The sequence below is a fragment of the Apus apus genome, chromosome 6, assembly GCF_020740795.1.
Source record: "Apus apus isolate bApuApu2 chromosome 6, bApuApu2.pri.cur, whole genome shotgun sequence".
In the NCBI taxonomy this organism is placed as follows: domain Eukaryota; kingdom Metazoa; phylum Chordata; class Aves; order Apodiformes; family Apodidae; genus Apus; species Apus apus.
In genome coordinates, this window is record NC_067287.1 from 5,965,649 (window position 1) to 5,979,311 (window position 13,663).

A 13,663-nucleotide genomic window follows, 5' to 3' on the forward strand; every position below is an offset into this window, starting at 1 on the left:
CAAAATTGGAGAGATATGGATTTGATGGATGCATTGTCCAGTGGATATGGAATTGGTTGGATAATTGCATCCAGAAGGTAGTGGTCAATGGCTTGATGTCCAGGGATGACAAGTGGTGTCCCTCAGGGGTCTGTACTACGACTGGTGCTGTTTGATATCTACATCAATGATACTGACAGTGGGATTAAGGGCACCCTCAGGAAGTTTACAGATGACACCAAGGTGACTGGTGCAATTCATACACCAGAGGGACGGGATATTATCCAGAATGTCCTGGACAAGCTAGAGAAGTGGGCCCATGTGAACCTCATGGGGTTCAACAAATCCAAGTGCAGGGTCCTGCACCTGGGTAGGAGCAATCCTTGTTCTCAATACAAGCTAATCATGTGATAGAGAGGAGCCCTGCAGAAAGGGACTTGTGGGCACTAGTGGATGAAAGGTTGGACATGAGCAAACAATGTGCACTCGCAGCCCAGAGGGCCACTTATACCCTGGGCTGCATCAAAAGAGGTGCGGCCAGCAGAGCAATGGAGGTGATTCTGATTCTGCCCCTCTACTCCGCTCTCATAAGATCCCACCTGGAGTACTGTGTCCAGATCTGGAGCTCTCAACACCAGAGGGACGTGGACCTGTTGGAATGAGTCCAGAGAAGGGCCACAAAAATATTATCAGAGGACTGGAGCACCTCTGCTATGAAGACAGGCTGAGAGAGCTGGGGTTGTTTAGCCTGGAGAGGAGAAGGCTCCAGGGAGACCTTAGAGCACCTTCCAATACCCAAAGGTGCTACCAGGAAAGCTGGGAAGAGACATTTTATGAGGACATGTAGCAGTAGGATGAGGGGCAATGGCCTTAAACTAGAGCAGGGTAGATTTAGATTAGACATTAGGAAGAAGTTCTTTACAATGAGGGTGGTGAAGCACTGCAACAGATTGCCCAGAGAAATGGTGGAGGCACCATCCCTGGAAACATTTAAGGTACTCTGATGCATTCAAAGTTTGTAGCTGGACTGCCCAAAGCCAACAAATGTGCACAACACCATTTCAGAAAGAAGCTTTCAAGGAGAGGCAGGAACCAGGCAGAGCAGAGGCCCCAGTGTGTAGTGTAGCACCTTCATCCAAGTAACAAAGCTGCCTGATACCTGGGGACCTGAGGCCTCCTTACTGCCCTTAGCTCAAGAAAAGATGACTGTGCATATTAAGCATGTCTCTCAGATACGCAAAGTTCAGTGAGTTTGAGCATAGTAATTTTTCCTGTCTCCATGCTGAAACTGCTGCATGTCAGCAGCTGACTCACCTGATTTGCCTTTATTTGTTTGATGGTTGGCTTCCAGAATAAACTTCTGTTAGGTTATCTGATTTGCTGTTACTGTTGCTTTTTATCATCAATCACAGCTAAGCTCTAACACCTTGTTTCCTTGTCTCTCTGCTTTCTTTCCACAGCTGTGCTTGCTGCTGACACTACAAAAGCTCTCGGCATTGAAAAAAGCAATGGCAAAGGTGATTTGAGCAAGACTGAGGGTAAGCAGCTACTGCAGCCCTTGGAGGCAAAGGTTTCTCCTATTATTAAGAATTTTAGCATAAGGGATAGACCTGGTAGGTATACAAGGATATGAAATCTTTTTTGGTTGCTGCAGTTGCCATTTTCAGAAATCATCCATTTTGCCTCCTTAACAGTACACATGAGTTGGCTGTTTGTAATACATCATGGAAAGATACAGTTCAAAATCCAGCCCTCCCTCAGTACGTCAGGCTGGGTGGCTGCTAAACAACGTTACGTGGGAAGAGAGCCATGACAGTAACAGCAATTAGGGTGGTCAGGCTTAACTAGAAAACACATCCCTTCTGAGGCAGAAAAAAAATCACTCCAAATCTTAGTGATCAATGGAAAGCAAGGTGATAAGAATGACAGCTTATGCCAGCTTGCCAACGCCAAGTGACACTGACATTTTATTTCAGTGTTTGACAGGCAGCCACTGAATTAAGACTGAGTTTTGAGCACGAGTGAAGATCAAATCTTGAAATATGAACTTGAGTGTGGCAGCTGCTTTATCCTGCACTACTGTGCTCTCTAACAGGGGTTTTTACCCTCATGCTGCTAAGTTGGCCTAGTTCTGAAAGTTATTGCATTTTTAGGTGGTTTTCTCGTGAAAGTGAGGAGCAGTATTGGGACACCTGTTGTGTTGGGCATATCTAAAATCAGATTTTTAAATTTTTTCTCACCTACTTTTGTATATCTGTACGAAGCCAGCCAACATCTAACCAGAACTTGCCTGTTACAGGTATCCATCACAAAGTTGTAGGCAAGGTGCAAGAATAATGCTGAAAATACTTGAGAATCATGATGGAGACCTCACTGAAGGCAATTTAAAAAAGATCTACAACCATCATTAAGATTTTAGTCATCATCTGTTCTCTGCCTTGACACTATTAAATACTTCACAGGCAGTTCATATATATTTGCTGTGCAGTGACATCATAAGTGATAAAACGTTATATACTACAGGAGTGTTAATTTTTGCACATAGTTCTAAGATAATTAAAGTAGGCTCCTGTCATACAAGGTTTGACACTTTAAGAATGATTTCTAGATCAGAAACATATGTCCTTGAGAGTGTATTTTTAAAGACATGTGCTGTAAGATTTCTGATTACCTTCCAATTATGAAAGATCAAAAGGATGTTGAATAGTACAGTTTCTCAGTTAATATTTCACTTTTGCTGATAATTACAGTTTCTATATTATCCATGATAAATGCCAAACAACTTTGAGTAATAAGCTTGAAAACATGTAATTAGAGGACTAATAAATCTTGCTTTAATGAGAAACAGCTGTTCTGTTACACTGTGCCTACAGGACATTCTCATGTTTGGCTCAAGGTTTGGGAACATTCTGCATTAAGTAGACTTTAAAAGAATAAAAGCAGTTAGAAAGCTTTAGTCAGGCTCTGGCAGTCACTGCTTAATTTTATATATGCATTTGATTTGAGAACTTATAGATACACATGCTTGATCTCCCTTCTTTTTTAGGCCATGCAGCAGCACTGTCACATATCACCACCTGTGCCAACAGGCCCTGTTTTCCTGGAGTGTTCTGCTTTGACCGGAAACCCCCTTACGTTGGATACGTGTGTGGCCGATGCCCAGCAGGGTTTTTTGGCAACGGCCGGATCTGTACCAGAGTCCTCAGACCAGGTACTTCCCAATTTTTGGAATTTTAAAGAGGTTTAGCATTACAAGATGATGTACTTAATAGTCAGACACTGAAGGCTCTTCTATGACTGTGAACACTCTTACCTGATGAGCGGCCAGCGGGTCTTATTTCAGGGATATCTGACACTGTGAGTTGAGATTCAGCAGATTAACCATCTCATTTGCCACTGAGGAGAATTCTTCACAACAGGACCTACTAGATTATATAAATCACCACATCTGTATTTCTGCCACAGCACTGGCATAGGATTTCGAAACCCGTTTCCTCCTCAGTAAGATCAGAACATGACACATGTCAGTGTCACTCTGCTTTCCTTCTTTCCTAATTATTTTTCCACAAGGCATCTGTTCTCCAAGGTCACCTGTGAAGATGATGATAAATAAATGTCATGTAAGGATAACTATACCAACAACTAAAGGCAACAGATAATTAGATCATTTCAATAGTATCGTTCGTACCCTGAGCAATAATCTTCCTTAGGGAACTGTGAAGCTTAGCTGGTCCCATTAATCTCTGAGGACTGATCATTAGAAGAGGTCTTCTGCTGGGATAAAAGAAAAGCTGGGTCCTGACCTCAGGCAGAAAGTGGCAATAGCATAGCAACCACTCATCAGTCATCCAGTCCTGCTCTCTCTCAAAGAAATTCTCATAATTTGATGCATGGTTCCCTAGGGACAGTCTGCATGGTTGTCCCCTTTTTACTGCACAGACTGATTTGCCAAGAGAACTCATGTTTATTCCTTCATAACAGTAGTTACTAGGTCAGATTTCTTGGTTTTCTTCTAAATCTTTTTCTTAAGTATTTAAGACAGATTGGCTTGAAAACTGTCAAATTGTTCCCCAACCTCACACGCTGGAAAAAACCCACTTTCAATTCCTGTTCCGTACCCAAATCAATGATTGTTACCTTAGCGTTGTAGTGTAATGCACACTATCAATATGGAAGCAATTTTACTGCTTAGTGCAAGTATCATCCAATCTCTTTGAACTATAAATTGATTTTAGCCACTTTGCTGAATCTAAAGGTCACAAAAATAAACCCAACATTTTTCTTTCTCTAGCAATGAGTATGTACAGTGTATTACTTAGTTTGTCAGAGTCACTAAGTCAGCTATTGACTCTTCTATAACTTGGTGAAGCTGTAAAAGCAGTTGAGCAAAAAAAAAATAATCACTGTGCATATAAATAAAGGAGCATTTCTGCTATTGCCCAAAGCTGCACCTTGTGGTTAATGGGATAATGGGATATCCATTGTACATCACTAAGGTCATTTAAATGCTGTTGAGTAGAACAGTTTATCTACAGCTGTAGATATTGGTACAGTAAATCAGACACACTTACACTGGGCTTATATAAACATTAACCAGCCAATTTGTGTATTTTCTAAAAAGGGAAGCATAGATAGTAGTTGTCATTGCCTGTGGTTCATACCTGTCATGCACAGCTCCAGGCAAGATTTAAGAAATATCCCAAGTATCAGGATTTGAAACTAATAGATGCTGCTTTCAAAAGCAAGTTGTATATCAGAGGCTGGGGGGTTGTTTTTCTTTTTCCTCTTGAATACGTGGAGTCTGGAACTTGATGCTGCAAATATGGCCATGCAACCAGCTGGAGCACTTTGGGGAGGGAATGAAGAGGAATTAGTTTTTGTTCCATCAGAACCTTATAGTCACTCGTGTGAATTATACCACAATATAAATGATGAGAATCTTGCTCCTCAAGGTTATGTGAGAGCAGTCATTTGTTTTAATATTTAGAAATGAAAGCAATTGCTGCAGCTGTGCAAGTGTCCTAATTTATGACCAAAATGATTGGTTTAACTTTCCTTCCTATGTGCTTTGCCAGTTCAAGCAGAAGCATTGTATAGCATTGATGATTAAAAGGTATCGGACAAAAAGGAATGAACTTTCAATTAAATTTAGGTAGAGTTATGGGTTATGATTATTGTGAAATCCTCTCTGTTAGAATAATAGTTTCTCTTCCTTGTAACTTATGGGATCAGTCTTCAAATGAAACAGAACAAATCCTCTTCAGCTTGCTACAGTGCTTGTGAAGCTGAGATTATGTGACACTTCTTTCCAACTCTAGTAATTTTAATCTAAAAATACTCTTGCTAATCCCTATTTTGTACTTTTATTGGCTGCTTTTGATGTGAATTTATACCCAATGGTTGTAATTTAAGGATTAAAGGATAAGTATTTCTTACATACAGAAACTGCAAAAATTACCCAACTGCCTTTGCACACCACAGAGGAGAAAAAATATGCCAGAAAAAAATTGTTTCCTAAGTCAGTGTTTGATGACCTGCACCCAAAAGTCCTTCCATTTTGATTTAGAATCAACAAAGTACCATTTCTTCAGCACTGATGTGATAGGTATTAATCTTTTGATGTAATTTACTTATTGCAAACTATGTAACTCCACAAATAAGTTTCTGAGCTGTATCTACCTGCTCTGCCAACAGAGCAGGGCCTCATTCTGTTCTCACTTTTGTGTTTTACCTGGTTTATATCAGTAGTTTGTATCAATTTAAATCAACCAGACTTGATTGCAGTTGGTTTTGAAGTATATCGGATTAGTCTTCAGGAAAAACATAACCAGTATCCAAGTCAGTATGGAGTTTCATATATGAAGGGAAATTATTATTTAAAAAAAATATATTCTCATATCAGAAACCAAAAACTATTTCTCTCCCTTCAAAGCCCATAAAGCAGGTAGCCTACATTTTGGGGAAAAAAAAAATAAATACTAGGAGGATCATTAAGTCCCTTAATTTTGCTGGCATTGAACAAAGAGGGAAGTCTAAGGAATTTAAATCTGTCCAGGCTTCACTGGGCACATTTCACATTTGTATAAAATATCTGTTACCTTTCTGTTAGAAGAGGCAGATCTATTAAATCAAACCATGCAGTATCATTGCTCATATTCTTGGCACAAAGAAAATGAATATATCCTAATGGGAGATGCTGGTGATGTTCCTGCACATTGCAGTATTAGTTCTCGTCAGCTCCTACTGGTATTTCTCTAGGCTGGTTCCATCACTCACAGTCACAGAGATACCCATCTGTTTGCACTTCCTTTAGCAGGTTAGAGAGGTTGGTGTCATCACAAGAGATTTATTTTTTTCCCATTAGTAAATCAGCAATTTTACTGGACAAAGCAGTGCCACATCCATCTCCGATGGAGGATTGGCTGTCCAGAGCCAGCTCTCTCTGCCTCTCCTGGTTCAGGGTGCTGAAGATCAAGGGAGAGGATTATTTTATGGTCTCTGTAATGGAGTTCTGCTTTTCCATTCTGAACACCACTGCTCTCCTGCCACAGCAGTTCATTTGCAGTATTGTAGACACTTGCTATTTGTGATGTTTATGTACTCCATATTTTACACTATTCCAGTGTCTGCACTGTGCTTCTGAATTCCCTTTGATTTTACATCAGAGAGACCTCTGTGACCTTCTCATTTGCACCACTGTCAGATCAACATCAAGGCGTGGATTTAAAAGGAGAATAAAATGGTTTGAATTAAAAGAATGTGTGCGTTTAAACACAGTGCTCAGTCTAACACCAGAGGAACATTTTAGTCTGGAGTTTTCCATTCTTAACTTTTAACTTTGAAATCACTACTGTCATTATTAGCACTCATAATTGGTCCCTCTCCATGAAAAATAAATAACTCCAGTAAGAGCTTTGGTCACCACCCCAAGGTTTCATCTCTGGAGCTAACTGCAGGAGTAGGGACCTCTTACTGCCTGGAGCCAATCAAATGATTTTGCTTCAAGTGATGACTAAAGAACATAATGGAGTCCTTTCATCTCTTATCTAACAGAATTGATGAATTTGCTTTAAAAAGATCAAGGCCCAGATTCCAGTCTCAGTTACACCGGTATAAATCATAAGTGATTCCACTAAATGAATAGCATTACCCTGATGGAGTGAGCCAAGCACTGTTCCTGGAAGACAGATCTTAAAACCTGTTAAGGTTGGCACATCACACACAGAACTTTTAAACATGAAATCTGTATGTAGCAGTAGGTGTAGATACAATGCACACACATTTCAGCATTCAGAGGCTGCTTTGCAAGGAGTGACTAACAAGTCTTGACTTGGTTTATGCAATGAATTACAAGGCTCACTTGAAGACAGGAATATTTTGATGCTGCAGCCCTTAGCTGTGAAGCTCTTTGAGATCCTGGCAAGGAAAGCATAACAGAAATACAAAATAAATAGCAAACAGTGCTCTGATTTCCCTCTGCATGGTAATAGCTCTCAGCTATTCTTGTGGGCTCCAAAACCAGGAAGCATTGCATCTCTGTACCACAGCTTCCAGCACCTAGCTCTGACTCACTGAAAATCTGCCCACAATTCATCTTTGGAATTTATGGTGGAAGTCTCCAATCCATTTAGTAAACTGAGTGTTTCAGGTTTGTGCATTTCAGGACAAAATGTACATTTTTTCAGAGTGACCAGTTATGATGTAATGACGCCTCCTTCAAGGAGTACGTGATGAAATGGCAACTAGAAGTGGGGCTGGAAATGTCACACAAATACATTCCATATAAATTTGAGCTCATTTGCAAACGGTGCACCAGAAATCTTTGCACAAGGCCAGAATCAGCCTGACATTTGAGACATAACCTGTGACCCTTTCCTGCCCTCTGAGTGTGTAATTGCCACTGAAAATCCACTCCTGTACTTGTCAAGATAGGAAGGGAATCTGAGAGTCTTTCTGATAGCTTTCTCCTCCTTAGGGATAACTAATAAAATATTAAGTATTTTCAGAAGAATATCAACAGAGGCCTGTACAGTATATGCTATGACCCAAACATAACAACTAAAATAGGCACAGTGAGAAGAATATGTTTAGATAATTTAAAAGATAAACGGTTTCCAGCTTCACTGATCCGTATACTCTGTCAGTCCAGAATTTGTTAAGTGCTTCCAATCCAGATGATATATTTAGGAAATGATGTAGCTCAGCAATAGAAGACCAATGAAGCCCAAGCCATAAAACCACCAGGGAAGAGGACTCAGCTATATGCCATGAATAATATTTACATTCAATCAGAACATCAAGTACAGATTACATTTCTCTCCTACCAAGAATGTGCCACCTTTTGCTTAAGCAATCACTGTGCCATCATGACTTTTAAGTGATAATAGCCACTCAGTCTCCAACAAATAATCTATGGAGGATACAGGCCCTGTAGGTTTTTTACATTGACAGAAGAGAGAAGAAGATTATCTCCTCTTAAATTTTCCAAGCTCATTTAATCATCTAACTATAATAGCACACAGCTTTTAAAGCCAGCCAACCCTGTTTCCACAAATTTGATAAGATGGCTGTTTTGTTAAAGGCACTTAGAAGCCCTTGGAAACTATAAGTAACTCATACTGGACCAATATCCTGGCCCCATTAAGGCAACAGAAGAGTTTTGCACTAACTGCAAAAGCGAAGCAGGAGTTGAACTAAAAGAAGGATTCATAGGCAATACAAAATGCAGTAGAGGAGGGGTGGTGAAAATAGGTGTGAAATACACAGACTCATCACTGCCCAGGACAATTTCAGGATGAGGTCCTTAATGTTTTGCTGTTGTCGATGAAAAGGTACCTAGAGCTGCAGTGGCACTCACTTCATTGGACTTACTTGCAGATGATATTCACTGCCAATCCATGTTAATTTTGCCCCCCAAATTACAGGTCCCCTGTTGTCCTGGTTTGAGCTAGTTCATTCTTGGAGGGACACAGAACCAGCCTAGAGCTGACACAACACAACTGATTCTCTGCGTTGCAGGAGAACATGAACTCGCATGCTCATAATACATTAGATGAAGAATTTTACAGAATCATGGAATAGCCCAGGTTGGAAGGAACCTCAAAAGAGCCTCTGTTCCAACCTTTGATTTCTCAGAGAGAATTTATCTCAAACATTATGATGAAAATACGAAAGATTTTTGAGTTTTGTTTTGGCTTAATTTTATATGGGACACAGGGGGGCAAGGGTGTAGAACCACACACTGGAGAGCATCACCAGAGCTCTCTGGTCTTTAAGTGGTGGAACAGCTGGTAAACCTTGTAAGTCTCTAAAAAATAACAGTTCTTGCTAAGAGTTTCTCCATGCTAACACACATCGCTGATGGTACTTATAGAATATTGTCTTAAAAATCTCAGATTTTATTCAAGCTAATGATGTATGAAAACTTAAAGTCTTCTTAAGCTAATACAATACCTCACAGGGAAGGTAATCCTTCAGCCTTCTTCCTTCCTTCTCCCCCCTTCATATTTATTTGAATGAAAATAAAATAGGGATTTGTCTTCTTCATAGCTAAATTTCTTTCTATTTTCTAACCTAAATCTCCCCTCTTCCAGTTTAAAACCATTCCCTCTCGTCCTGTTGTGCTACATGTCCTTGTAGAAAGTCCCTCCCCAGCTTTCTTGTAGGCCCTTCAGGTACATCCTCAGAGCCTATGAGAAGAAAATATTAAACAAAACACTGATCCTAGCAGAAGTGCCACTACGAAATATCTCTACTTGCTCATCCTAATAGGTTTTTGAAGAGAAAACTACAAACATTACAAAAGCAAGTCTCATGAGATCACTGTCCCCAACATGCCATCGTAAAAGTCAAAGGGCAGAAGGAAGTTTTGCCAAGAGCTGATGACACCTATGTTTAATAAAGCCGTGAGCTGTAGCTAAACAGCTGTACTTCAGGAACTGTTGCATTAACAGCACAGGCTGTTCAGGTGGAAGATAACCTTCAAATTCTGCACTAAAGCTGCTTAGCTTGGATTTAGGGAGGCTGACCCCTCTTCTAAACTGCAACCGGAATTCAATGCACATTATTCCTTGTCCTTAGGCACAGCTAAACAGACACATGGTTTATCATTGCTAACCTGCTGGCAATAGTGAGAAACTAATTTGGTTAAACTACATACAAATTAGTAGATCTGACCAAGAACTTTTGTGAGATACCATCTGAAAACTTATTACCAAAGTTCTTTGCTTTTTGTTTTCTAGATTGGAAAGAAACTATAGATAGTTGTCAACCTAATCAGTTGAAATTGTGGAGAATTCCATAAAAGCATGACTTCACTGAGGGCATTTTCATGTGCTTATGTGGTATTAAAATAGATTCATTACTGGTCTCCAGCAAGGCATAGTTCAGATTGTTTCTTGGCTTTCATATGTAAAGTAATTCATTTTTGTGTGTTTACAGCCCAAAACAACATAATTATAGTTTTAGACCATTTACTTCTTGAATCGAATAAAAGGAGATTTTCAGTAAAATATTCAAATTTAAGCTGTTTTTTCTTTGAAGAAATATTATCAATTTTCTTTTGAAGACACGTTATGAACTTTCTTTTTAAACTATTATTACAGTTCTAAAAGATTCTCCATAGATGTTTCAGAGAATTAGACAGAGATGCTTCAGAGACGATCTGTCTTGATTTAGCCTACTTTATATCTGTCTATCAACCTGTTCAAGCCATGAGGGTCTGAAGGCCCATGATGAGGCATCATCAGATAAGAACAGTTTCTATTAATTTCTCCACCTCTCACAGTGCTGAGAAGTAAAATGCACTGCCAATTCCTGAATAGAAAATATCATTTACTTTTATGAACTCTTATTTAATACTGTCTTTGTAGCTGCTGAAGTAATACAGTTGCAGACTCAAATAATTGGAGAAGGTAGAACACAAAGGAGAGGTAAAAGTTCAGACCTGACAGATGGACAAGGAATAATGCAAGAAAGGACAGTAAAACAGTTAAGTGTGTGTTCTGAAACACAACCATACTTCTCCTTTCCTGTTCTGTTAGCTGGATATTCAGAGAAAAGCACAGGAAGAACTCTTCTAAAAACTGTAGCTGAGACTGGGTTAGACCCAAGGAAAGTCAAGAGCACAGAAAGTTCTCGTAACAAAAGAGCAAGAGGAGCAAGACTCTGGTGCAAGGAGTGAGAGCACATCAAACATACTGAATTTTTTCAACCCCCAGGAGTAAATTTTCAATTAAATCTTGAAATAAACTGGAATGGAGGAGAGGCATTTGAGAAAATATTGTTTCTTTGTAAAAACATAGCTGGTTTATAAATCTCCACATAAAATCCAAGAAAAGATAATGATAAAGAAAAATATTGATAGTGGGAGAAAAAAATCCCTGTTTGGGGAGCGTGCTCACATCTTTACAATCAGTAGTTTTTACACTGTTTTTTAAAGCACTGTCTCTGGTGACCCTGATGTTAAAATTTCTATGGAAAACTTACAGAAAACATCACAAAAGTAAAAAACCAACCAAACGAAACAACAACAAAACCCCATCAAACAGAATCTGCAAACAAAGTTCACAAAATGCATTATGTTCCTCAAGGCTCCTTTTTCTGTACAGGTGTTATTGTGGTCGTTGCCTTCCTGCACCATTCTTGTACTTTGCCTGCCTGTCACCTCTTTTCCCAAGAATCATATTCACCAGAAGTTGATGTCCTTGAAATGCAGAAGTGCCATGGACTAGAATAAGTTTCATATTTAAAGCTGTTTTCTTACTTTCACACTTGAGTGCCATTCTAGCAATCCAGCCTATAGCCTGATACTACCATTACCTATTCAGGACACCTAAAAAGGATCCAATCATTTAAAATCTATGGAGAACTCTGACTTAAATAAATATAAACTAAGGCAGTATTAGTGCCCAAACTCTTTTTTTGTTTCTCTTCATCCCTAAATTACAGTGCTTCATCTTGAAAAAAGATTTAATCATAGAAAAATACTTAATCTAAGGAAAGAGCTATACCTAAACAGAACCATATGGGGCAATTAATTTTCTGTATTCCTTGACATGTCTTAGATGGGTCTGAAAAATGTTGTCTGACATACAGTTGGTAATATCATTTCTATGTTGATGAACTTATTACTTCCTGACAAAGCATCTCAGAACTCCCGTTTTATTTAAATATCACAGTTAATTAATTGGGATGTCAATAATGCAACTATACAGTGATGCAAACAAATACAAAAGACCTTTAATGCGCCATAGGGTAACACAGTATCTCCTCTTGTGGTAATATTTATTTTTATACTCACATAGGCTTTCAACATCCCAGAACTGGAAAAAGCCATCCTGGGTGGCAGAGTCTGTATTTGCAGGAATCATTTACTCTGAATACAGGGAGGTTCGTGACAAAGTTTAGTGGGTGAACTGGCTGAAGAGCTCAGGTTTTTGCCTCCACAAAAAGCCTTGTGTCAAAGCAGAATGATTTTGTATTTCATAAACACCAGCCAAATCTGCATTGCAAATTATGAGTGGTGTTACAGAATTGTGAATGTGCAGCTGCAGCCACATTTCACAAACAGAAGAGTGTGAAGCAGAATAGTTACAAACAGAAGTAACTGGGTGGTGCAGGCTCCCTGTTGCTCATTATTCCAGTAAGTAAGATAATTACTTACCAGGTAGCAACAGCAGCAGCACAATCTCATTTTCTATCAGTCTAGAACCAAGCTCAGGGACAGTGAACTAGATGTTCACCTTATGATTTCGTCTTTAAAGCAACAAGTGAGTAAATTTACCCATCACAGAAGTGGTGGTTTGAGAGCACAGGTTTTACTAAGACTGAACGTGCCTGTGCAGAAGGACACAGAGTGGTGTGACTGCTTTGCTGGTGTGCTGACCTGTCTAAGTGTAAAGGCACCCCAGGTCCACAGGCCATCTTGCTCTGGTAGCCCAACAGAAGCTGAACAGCCTGGCTGGTTTGTTCTCTCTGCCTGTGCGCAGCTGGTGGTTCACACACAGCTCCTCAGCATTTCCTGGTTCGTGAATTCCAGATCTGGGCACCTCTTACACAAAGGACGTTACTCGTGTCCCCCATTTCCACACTTCGCAAGGTGGGCATTCGCTTTACTCTGTGCCTACTTTCAGGATTTTGTGTTCCTAAACCCTGTAACACACACATTTGAATACTCAATTTTTTACATAAAATATAAATAAAGGATCATGAGCTCTAAGCTTAAACTCCTGTCTATATTTATAATACTATCCCAATCTCATTAGCCTTTAAAATGCTTCTGTTTCTACAACAATAATCCTGGAAGCACACCCTTTGTAAGACATGGGAAGTTGAAGCTGTACCTCACTTAAAGGAGCTGAGGAGTTTATCCTGGGAGTTACTGCTTGTGATTGGACAAGAAGGGACATCAGGGACTAGGAAGTTCAACAAGCATCCGAATCGAGGGAAATTCTGGATGCTTAAGTGGAAGGAAGGGAGAATCAAAGCTATATTTCTTAAAATTTGGGAGAGGAAGACACCATGGTATGTTTGGATGGCTAAAGAGAATATTTAGGAAGTAAACACACTCTGACTAGAGAAGAAATTTATGCCAAAACTTAATAAAATAAAATGGCAGATTAAGAATTGATGGAAAACCAGAATTTCCCTAGGGCTTCCTATTGACAGCTGCTCTGTTTCCATT

The 13,663-nt window shown here is 39.5% G+C and overlaps 1 protein-coding gene across 1 annotated transcript in view; it reads left to right on the plus strand.

The window, feature by feature from the left end:
• The window catches only part of LOC127386305 (von Willebrand factor D and EGF domain-containing protein-like), a 172,491-nt gene that overhangs the window by 116,852 nt on the left and 41,976 nt on the right, over positions 1-13,663 (plus strand). Inside the window, exons 19-20 of the mRNA XM_051623141.1 lie at positions 1,440-1,592; positions 3,026-3,190. Coding sequence (XP_051479101.1) covers positions 1,440-1,592; positions 3,026-3,190 — 318 coding nt within the window. The remainder of the gene's footprint in view (positions 1-1,439; positions 1,593-3,025; positions 3,191-13,663) is intronic.